General features: G+C 40.9%; 1 protein-coding gene across 2 annotated transcripts; it reads right to left on the reverse strand.

The window, feature by feature from the left end:
• Nucleotides 1-730: 730 nt before the first annotated feature.
• Nucleotides 731-9459, reverse strand: pitx2 (paired-like homeodomain 2). Of its 2 annotated transcripts, XM_085902347.1 has the most exons (4): nucleotides 9390-9459; nucleotides 7465-7536; nucleotides 4482-4681; nucleotides 731-1913 (listed from the first exon to the last, which is right to left on the reverse strand). In XM_085902347.1, exons 2-4 carry the CDS (start codon nucleotides 7508-7510, stop codon nucleotides 1365-1367), a joined length of 795 nt encoding a protein of 264 aa, XP_085758473.1. In that variant the 5' UTR covers nucleotides 7511-7536; nucleotides 9390-9459; the 3' UTR covers nucleotides 731-1364. The 2 variants fall into 2 exon arrangements, with proteins under 2 accessions (XP_085758473.1, XP_085758464.1); XM_085902338.1 differs by lacking the exons at nucleotides 7465-7536; nucleotides 9390-9459 and adding an exon at nucleotides 4831-5008.
• Between the last annotated feature and the right edge of the window lie 215 nt (nucleotides 9460-9674).

The raw sequence follows: 9674 nt of genomic DNA on the forward strand, positions 1-9674 counted from the left end.
GTTCTCTCATCGGCGTATGCGGCCGCTCGTAGCCAAGCGAAGGCGTCTACTCTCCAGCTTGTAAACTTGCATACTCCTGATGCCAAAACCTTTTAGGCATGCTTGCTAAAGATTTTAATTTAATTTTCATTTTAACCTTATTATCGAGGGGGTAGGGTGGAAAAGAACTGAAAATATATTGTCTTCGGTTCTTTTCCTCCGCTGGGGTGTCCCTCACCGGAGCTTGCAGCAGCATGTATCCGAGGGAAGGTGCCTCCTCCCCGGCCTACCTAGTTAGATACTCCCTGCCCAAACCTGCAAATGCAAATGTGCTCTTTGTCCCCTTGCATATCTATACCAGCAAATATTATATTTTGCCTGGTCATCCACACACACACACACACACACACACACACACACACACACACACACACACACACACACACACACACACACACACACACACACACACACACACACACACACACACACACACACACACACACACACACGCTATAATGAACCCCCGCTACTGTTGTGTGGTCTCAGCTTCTTGATTCCGGGTCAGACAGACGTATTCAGCATCGTAATGTGCCGTTCGCATGATGTGTACTAGCACAGTCCAATTGTTGCCCGCTCAGCTCTCTTTTGATTAGTCGCACTTGTGGAGTAGGCAATTAAGTGTCGCATGTTACACACCTAACAGAGCGAGAAAAATATATGATTCAATAACAAGCAAGGATGGCTTTGAACAATATATTTACTTCCATTAAATAAAACACATTTTTTTGGGGGGATGTTGTTGTGGTGGGGTGGGAGGGTCCGTACCAAATATTTTACAGAAACATTTGAATGCGTCATTTCTTCTTTCTCTAGGATTGCTAGTCTAAAATCAATTTTCACACAGACATTAATAATGATAATAATAATTATTATATTATATTATGTTAGAAACACACCACTGCTGGTGTATTTTAATATTTACATTCCCCACTTTTTTTTAAACTGTTTGCAAGCAAAACGTTACCCTACGACGCATGCGTTAATAAATGGAATCCCAGCTTTGGAGATGTTTGGATATATACACAACTTTTCAGACAACAAATTGGGGAGTAAAACTTAAACAAACAAACAAAAAACATTTTCAGTGGTTCTGTTTTAGTGCCCTTTCTGGGAGAAAAAAAAAAACAGAATACAATAATAATAGTAGTCTGTTGCTTCTGTGGATGAAAAGCGACCACGAATGGCATTTTTGTATTATACTGTACATCCCCTTTGGGAAAATCGATGCTCAAAGTGGTGATTTTTTTTTTTTTTTTTAATCTCTCGAGGGTGGGCGTGTGCGTCGGGGTGGGGTGGGCCTGTTTTAGTGGAGTGCGCGCGTCTCACACCGGCCTGTCCACGGCGTACTGGCAAGCGCTCAGGTTCGTGGCGGGGCTCTGCACGCCGGCGTAGCCGAAGCTCGAATGGTGCTTGGCTTTCAGTCTCAGGCTGGCCAGGCTTGAGTTGCAAGTGTCCCGGTAGACGTAGGGCGGTGTAGGTGGCGCGTAGGGGCAGGCCGGCGCCGCCACGGCCGAATTGAGCGACGGCCCGCTGAGGTTGTTCAGGTTGTTGAGACCGTTGAGGCTGGAGCCCGCCACGGCCGACGGCACCATGCCGGACGTCATGGACGAGATGGAGTTGGGCGGCGAGAACATGGCCTGCGACGACAGCGGGTTGACGTTCATGGAGTTGAAGAAGGGGAAGCTCTTGGTGGACAGCGAGGCTGACGTCAAGCCCTTGGCGGCCCAGTTGTTGTACGTGTAGCCCGGGTACATGTCGTCGTAGGGTTGCATGAGTCCGTTGAACTGCGGGCCGAAGCCGTTCTTGCACAGCTCGGCCTGCTGGTTGCGCTCCCGCTTTCTCCACTTGGCGCGTCGGTTCTTGAACCAGACCTGAGGGAGAGAGCAAGAGGAGGAGGAAGAGAAGGAGGCCCGCGCACATGACGTTATTTTTCGCCCGTCAAAAGCACAACAAACGGACATTTCAACAGGTCAGAAAGTCTCCCGGAGTAACGGTTTCACCACAATATAGTCAAATAACGACATCCCAATTGATCGAGAAACTAAACTGCAACTCTTTGAATATAGTGTAATCTGACGAACGGATTAGCCTTTTCAAATTTTACATTTTGCATGTTTTAGTGCGTAGCAAACTACTAACCACTGTTTATTTGTATGATTTTTTTTTAATGATCCACGGTCTAACCACGCACACTACCGTTCAAGGGTTTGGCGCCACTCAGACAAATTTATCTTTTTTGAAAGCATTGTCCGGTTAAAAAAACAACACATTTAGAACAAAAAAAAAAAATCACATTAACGGTTACGTTAATGTTAAATTAATTAATTAGCAAAATTCGTGTATTTCTGTGACCTAAATCTTTGAACAATGTTTTGACGAATCATAGACTGTAGTCTTTTTAGTACATAAAACTCATTTGTTCATGCAAAATGCATACAATTTTTTACTTTTATTGTTTGTTTGTTTATTTAGTATATTATCGTGACCCGTATAGTCATACCTTCAGCACGTAAAACTGCACACGATCACAGTGACTTGACACTTTTTTTTGTATGTAAATACACGGAGATACAGAAAAAAACAATTATGCTTATTTGCACATGATGCTTTAACTGAAAACGTATAATTTAAATAATATTCTAATTTAACATCTACAAACACATTTCGATGTGGCATAATGAACATTTAGGTTTGCGCACTTCCTAATTGCAAATTAACTTGACTAAAGTCATGAATCCGAAATTCTTTTTTTCCATATTAACTATATGCAGAGGTAAAACAACAATGTGGTATGATTTACGTCTATTATTTTAATTTAAAAAGTGTGACCAAAAACGTTACGAATTTACAGAGACACCCGACATGTTCACCGACCTAACCAATTGAATAATAGGCTTTTAAAACGGCTCGAGTCACATTTATAGCATGATTGAATCATAGTTTGACATGGCTGCACGTACTATTATAATGTAAACATTTTAAGGGACTTATGTTACTACATAGTACTTGATCCGTTTTAATAAGGGCGACAAATTGGACTATTTAACGATTGTACGTGCTATTTCAAAATACAATGCCAATATAGTTAACAATTGTCTATAGCCGATTCCACCGCACATGACGACCAAGTCTGTTGTGTTTTTCCCCGTCTCCTGTCTCGACCCTTATCAGAACACTATCAACTCACACGCACTCTCTCACACACTCCTCGGTGACTTGTGTTACACGCTGACTGCCCTCCTCCCCCTTTCAAATTCTCGCGACAGTGTCCCAAAATTTCACACCACACTCGTGGTATCTGTCACTCCTGTCACAAGCAAGGAGCGCTCACCTCTAATTGGACCTAATAGCAAACTACTGCGGTGAATTACTGAGGAAAAAAAATAAATACAAAGAATGTGTGCGTGTCTGTGTGCGATGGTGGTGGTGGGCGGGGGGGTATTTATCTTTCCATGTAGGGGGTGTAATTATATTAAATATCAATTTAAGCTGTGACTAAATTGGGCTCGAGGCAGCAGTGTGTTTAAACAAGTGTGCGTGCATATTTGTTTTTCAGATAATCTGGTCGGAGGACATATTAATACACTCTAACACTGCTCGCCCACCTGCTGTATTACTAAAACGGACGTTTTGCTGAAACTATATTTTAAGACTCAGACAGATTGTTTAGCAGTATTAGAGCGATGATTATTTGTGACGAACACGGGAGAAATGTTATGGACTTTTGGTTTGTCACGATTGTGCTCCGTGAAATAAAGCGAACAAAAGAATCATTTTTGTACAATATTTAGTTTTACTCTTGATTATAGGTTAGTAATGTGCTCTGTAAAAAAGCATACTGCATGCATGCACGCACGCACGCACATTTCACGTGCGTGCAGAGCTAAGGAAAACATGTTGTATATAGTAAATAAAAATGTCAAATTCAGAACTACTTGTACATTTGACTCCTGATGAACATCTTTCATTTTGCTTTTTTCCCCATTTTACCGAAAATGTATCATTATGCGTTATGTTCCCTTACTCTTCATGCATAATGTGCACTGAAATGCATTTGTTTTAAATTATTTGTCAAAAACCCTTCATGTGTGTTTGTGTGACACGATTGGAGTTCCTGAAAATTTTTTGATATTGACATTTATTTGTAAATAAAAAGCATTTCTTCATACCTACATATGTGTGTCTAATTTTGTACTATTTCCAAAATGTAGTGCGCTTCATGCGCAAATCTGGATTTTTCTTTGCACGTGCACATGCAAATATGCGTAAATTGCAAAACTCAAAGGACAACATGACAGTAGGAAAATATGTTTTAATAATAGAGAAATATATTTTATTCTGATTTGCTGAAAGGTTTTCATGTTTTAAGTGCAATGAACCCCATATAATGTTTTTTTTTTTTGGACGTAATGAAAGATGTTTGTCCCACAAGTACTCACCCGAACCCTGGCCTCGGTCAGGTTTGTCCACACGGCTATCTCCTCGCGGGTGCTCATGTCCGGGTATCGGTTACGCTGGAAGGTGGCTTCCAGCTCCTGCAGCTGCTGGCTGGTGAAGTGAGTCCTCTGACGCCGCTGTCTCTTCTTCTTCGACGGGTCGTCCGAGGAGTCATCGTTCTTGCTTTGGCTTTTCTCTTTCTCTGTACAAAAAAAGGGGGAAAATCAAAACCACACAATCATTCTTTTACTATGTCATTTGCATAAAAGCCAACAATTAATCCCTCATTTACATATGTCAAACTCCGCTTCCACTATCTATCCTCCCTTCCCTCCGCCTGTCTTGTCTTACCCACAGCTTCCGGGCTGGACGTGTCCGACACCGCATGCGCGTCCATACGGTGCTTGCCGCCGTCCACGGCTCGAACCAGCGGCTGCAAACCGCTCGCCATGGCGGAGGCGAGTTTAGTCCCGGTAAATGTGTGGTGCGGGTGATGGTCCAAATTTAAAGGATCCCTCATAGAGTTCATCAGTCGCTCCCAAAAAAAAGGCAAAAAAAAAAAGGCAGAAAAAAAACAAACAAATCTTATAAATCCCACTCCGGGTAGCGAGGGTCTCCACTATATCTTTTTAAAGCCCACCAAGAAAATGTGCTCAAACTCCGAGTTGCTTTTTAGCGCGGGCCACCGTGAGGCGCTGCCATCCTAACGTCGGCAGCGGGCGGCGGCTGACTAGTGGAGTGACAAGGACAGGTAGATGATATTGGAGACGGGGACGCGCACGCTCAAGTACGATGCGCGAAAGTAGCCCCCCCTCCCTCAGCGCTCTCATTTCTCTCTCTCTCTCTCTCTCTCTCTCTCTCTCTCTCTCTCTCTCTCTCTCTCTCTCTCTCTCTCTCTCTCTCTCTCTCTCTCTCGCGCTCTCTCTCCCCTGACGTCACTCTCTTTAGGCCTGCCCACTCGTTACCTTGACAGGCGCGTGCATGAGGCGTCGGAAAGAAATGGACCCCCAGCTGCTCAAGACCAAAACAACCAACCCCAAAAGAAAACAATGGGTAAAAAAAGTTTTAAAGACATGCATAAAATTACCACGAGTGACTTTCTCAGGACCTAAACTCCCTTTAAAAAAGACGCAAAAAAACTTTCCCTGCCTTTGAAACTACACCCTACCATCTATGACAAGCGCAACCATCAGGTCCAAACGATCCCGAGAGGTCCAAAGCGAGTTCAGTGGAAACAGAACCGTACTCATGTTCAGAAGCCGACTTGGCCAAGACGCAACAGAATTGATGGCTTGCTCACATGCGCGTAAAAAAGAGGCGGCGGTTTGGGCCGTTGCTGGCGATGCAACCACGCAGCCGTGTTCAGGCTGCGAGGCAGAAAACCAAGCCAAAACAAGATTCTCTATACCGCCGATTGAATTATGTCGATGGGAGCAACTAAGTCACGTCTATTTACGTACTGATTCTTGCTGGAATGTGCATGTACCAAAATTGGAAATTGTATTCATTTGTAATAATGCTGAGATATTTCAAGCATTTTTATGTTACTGAACCGCTCGATAAAATAAAACATATATCGGTACAATATTTTCCCGACTTCTGATTTAGTTACCATCCCTGCGTAGCAATTGTCCAAACATTACAGTTTCACAGTCACAAAGGAATCCATTACAAATGTATATATATCTAAAAAAAATTGGCCATCCACCCATGTCCAAAATGTAAAGACGTGTATTATGTCATATTTTAATCCATGCAAATTAAATTTCCATATACGATTAAGTCCGTTTTTCCGTCAGTGTGCAGCCTTGTCCTGACGAGTCATCCAATTAAGATGCATGCTCAAGCGACTCTATAATTAATCGTCCAAATAGTACTATTAGTCTTTTTCAGTCTTGTTTTCATATTAAAGTGGATTATGTCTTCATTCGTCGACTCCTCATCTTCGCTCTCCCCGTCATACATGGGCCATTAATTAACAATTCCGTCAATATAGCAAGGAGGTGTTGGGGGGCGACGACAAGCCTTTTTAGGCGGGATTACGGACACATCACATTCATCCATTAGCGTATTCCTGCTCACGAATGGCTTTCATTATACATGTGCTTTTTCCCCAGAGTGGAGAGCGCAACGAGAGCCGCATACATTACACGCACTCTTTTGGATGCGCACACACTGCTCGTCACGTTCTATTAGTCCTAATCAATCGTCATTAACAATAAGCGTGACACACACACCCGGGTCAAATACCAAAAAGTTACATATTCATACATTGGAACGAGTTAAAATGATTATTTTTAGTGACGATCAATCGCGTCAATTTGACTTTATTGATCATTTGATTTTGTTTTAATTGAATGCATTTATTTTAGGAGCGAGTCAAACCGTGCGATTATGATGTTAAATTAGACGACCGTTATTTCACTTTATCCGTTCATCCATTCCCACATTGAAAAATAACCAGTCTCACTCATAATTTGGTGCTCATTTCATATGGCCGTTTAAAGCGCTCGCTGATGGCGTTGCAGATCCGCAAGCAGCCACAAGATGTCGCTATGAAACAATGAATAGCCAGGAGGTCCGCGCTCCAAGTATGAACAGTTTTTCATCCGTGAAATCAAGCGCGAAATTATACTGCGTTATTGCACATTATTTTACATCATACATATTTTTGTTAAAAAACACAGAAATTTAAAAGCAACGAAAGCAAACGTATATATATGCATGTATATATAGACTTTGATATTTACTGGGGAAATATTTTATTTATAGATTATGTTTATTTTATTGTTTTTTTTATTTTGATTTGGTGAGTTTTGTATTTAACATTGCATTTATTCAACACATTTGAGTAAATAATGCATCTCCCAAAAATGACAAAATAATTTTTTTATTGTCATATTCCAACAAACTGTTCATTAGAAGTGATTTTTGTGTGATGCGTAAAATAAAAAAAAGAATGTTGCACGTGCATTCATGTTTTACCTATTTGTGTGCAGGTGGTGGCCAGTTTGCGGCAATGGGACTCCATGGTGACAAAGGAAATCTCTTCTGGGCCTGGGAAAAATCGGAAAAAAAATCAAATTAATCAAGTAAACAGGTAACACATCCACAGTTTAAAAATGTAAATGTAAAAACCATTTTTAAAATGATTTTAATGCATATGTTGATTTTTTTAGTTAATAATGTCATGTTATGCGAAATTCATTGAAATCAGTGTATTTTAAAAATTTAAATCAATTTCAACATAGGCAGCATTATTATCGCGCACCCGGGGGCAACATTTTCTTTTTCATGTCACGTTTTTCCTCAGTGTTTTCACGTATTTCAATGACGGGCAAAAAGGTGTTATTTACTCGTCCTGTGTACAGTATGTTGCGCGTGAGCGTGATGTGGCCCCGCTAAAATCTCCCGGATTATGGTTCTGATTAAGGTATTGAGATGTCAGTCTGTGGGCGTGTGAGCATATTACAAAATTCATTATAGGACGCCAACACAGATGGGCTTTTATTAGAATGTTTGCTTATGATAATACAAATTTGCATGTCAGCGGCCGCCATTTCCCCTTCATCCTGCTGTTAGTCGCCTCCAAGATGCAAGTAAATATGACAGAACTTTATACATGTTTTCATAGAGTCTGATCGTAACTTCTTATTTTGACCACTTTATTGGACTATTTGTCGCCCCCCCCCCCCCCATCCCGTTTCCACTCACATTGTCCCAACCTCCTATCTCACATTAATAACTAACGGAAGAAAAGACATTGTTAAGACCTAAAATATATGAACAATTTCAAATAATAATAATAACTCTTACGAGATCAATTAGTAAATAAATGTTAGTCGCATATTGTCATATTATTAGCAACGATATTAAATAGTAATTCATACACCCATCTGTCGTTTCTAATTTGACGTGCGGGTAGTGAGGGGAGGGGGTCGTGGCACCTGGCCCGGTGTAGACAGAAAACAAGCCTTAGCGCACGCGAGACCGTGAACGCATCATGTACATATTTTTTAGATATCCTTTTTTAAAGTATGCGTTCGTATTATTTTCATTATCATCATACTTCACAAATTGATTTATTTTTATGTTCTTCTTTTTAAAGAGAGGGCTCGTCACTCTTGCGTTGATAGTTACTCGAGCACAGTATGTGTTTAATTTGTATTTCTTTTTTTAAAAGACATTTCTCATTTACCTATTTATTTTAAGTTTATTTTACATCATCATTAGTCAATTAAGACCAACTTTGCCTTCCTCTCTTCTTATTTTAAAGCCGAACGTTAATTTATTTTATTTATTTCGATTAACACCGTATTAATTCTCTATGAATGCACTCACTTTTGTTTGTTTGTTAGTTTGTTTTATTTAGGATCCCCATTAGCTCTGGCAATGCCAGCGCCACTCTTCCTGGGGTTTGAATTTAATTGCATTATAATCATTGCTTAATAGAAACATTTCACCTCATCAGATCTTTTACGTTAAAGTGCCACCCCCGAATTCCTGTTTAATGGCAATTAACTCGGTTAAAGAAGAGTATTCATAATCCATCATTCTAACTAGACATCCTGATCAAAATAATATGAAACAAACGTTAACTTCTAACAGTATCTCATCATTATCATTCAAAGCGAACCTTGCAGCCCTGGTTACTTCATTTAATAATTTTCCACCATCATCCCACTTGCAATTGACTCCAGTAGACACGTTCAATTTATATTTCCTAAACTCGTTTTATGAGGAAATATGTATTCCCCCCCTATATACATTACCATTATTGTCACTATTCAAGGCAAATACTCATTATGGCATGTTTACAGTATGCGCATTTCTTATTACCAAATGACCCAGATATTCACTCATTTTAGTCAGTTTGAAAAAAGAAAGAACGGAAATGGGCATTCCCTTACCACGCGTAGACGTCTCTCGAAACGTGCGTGATGAGATAAATTCCACCCGGCAAACAGACACATACAGGCGCGCAACTTGAATGTCCTGGCTGTCACCGTCGATTTGTTTTCTTATCCCCAAAATAAAACAAATAAAAGTGTTAACTTCATTCCCCCCCCAAAAAAAGCGTTAGGAGCAAGTCCACACACTCTTTCCGCTGCTCTTCTTCTCCTCTTCTGCGAGTCTAAACTTTTTTTCCGCTCTGAAAGACGCTCCGTCTCCCTCCACCCCTGCCCCCCTTCCTC

This window comes from Syngnathus leptorhynchus, chromosome 2, assembly GCF_054491065.1.
Source record: "Syngnathus leptorhynchus isolate UIUO chromosome 2, UIUO_Slep, whole genome shotgun sequence".
Lineage (NCBI taxonomy): Eukaryota > Metazoa > Chordata > Actinopteri > Syngnathiformes > Syngnathidae > Syngnathus > Syngnathus leptorhynchus.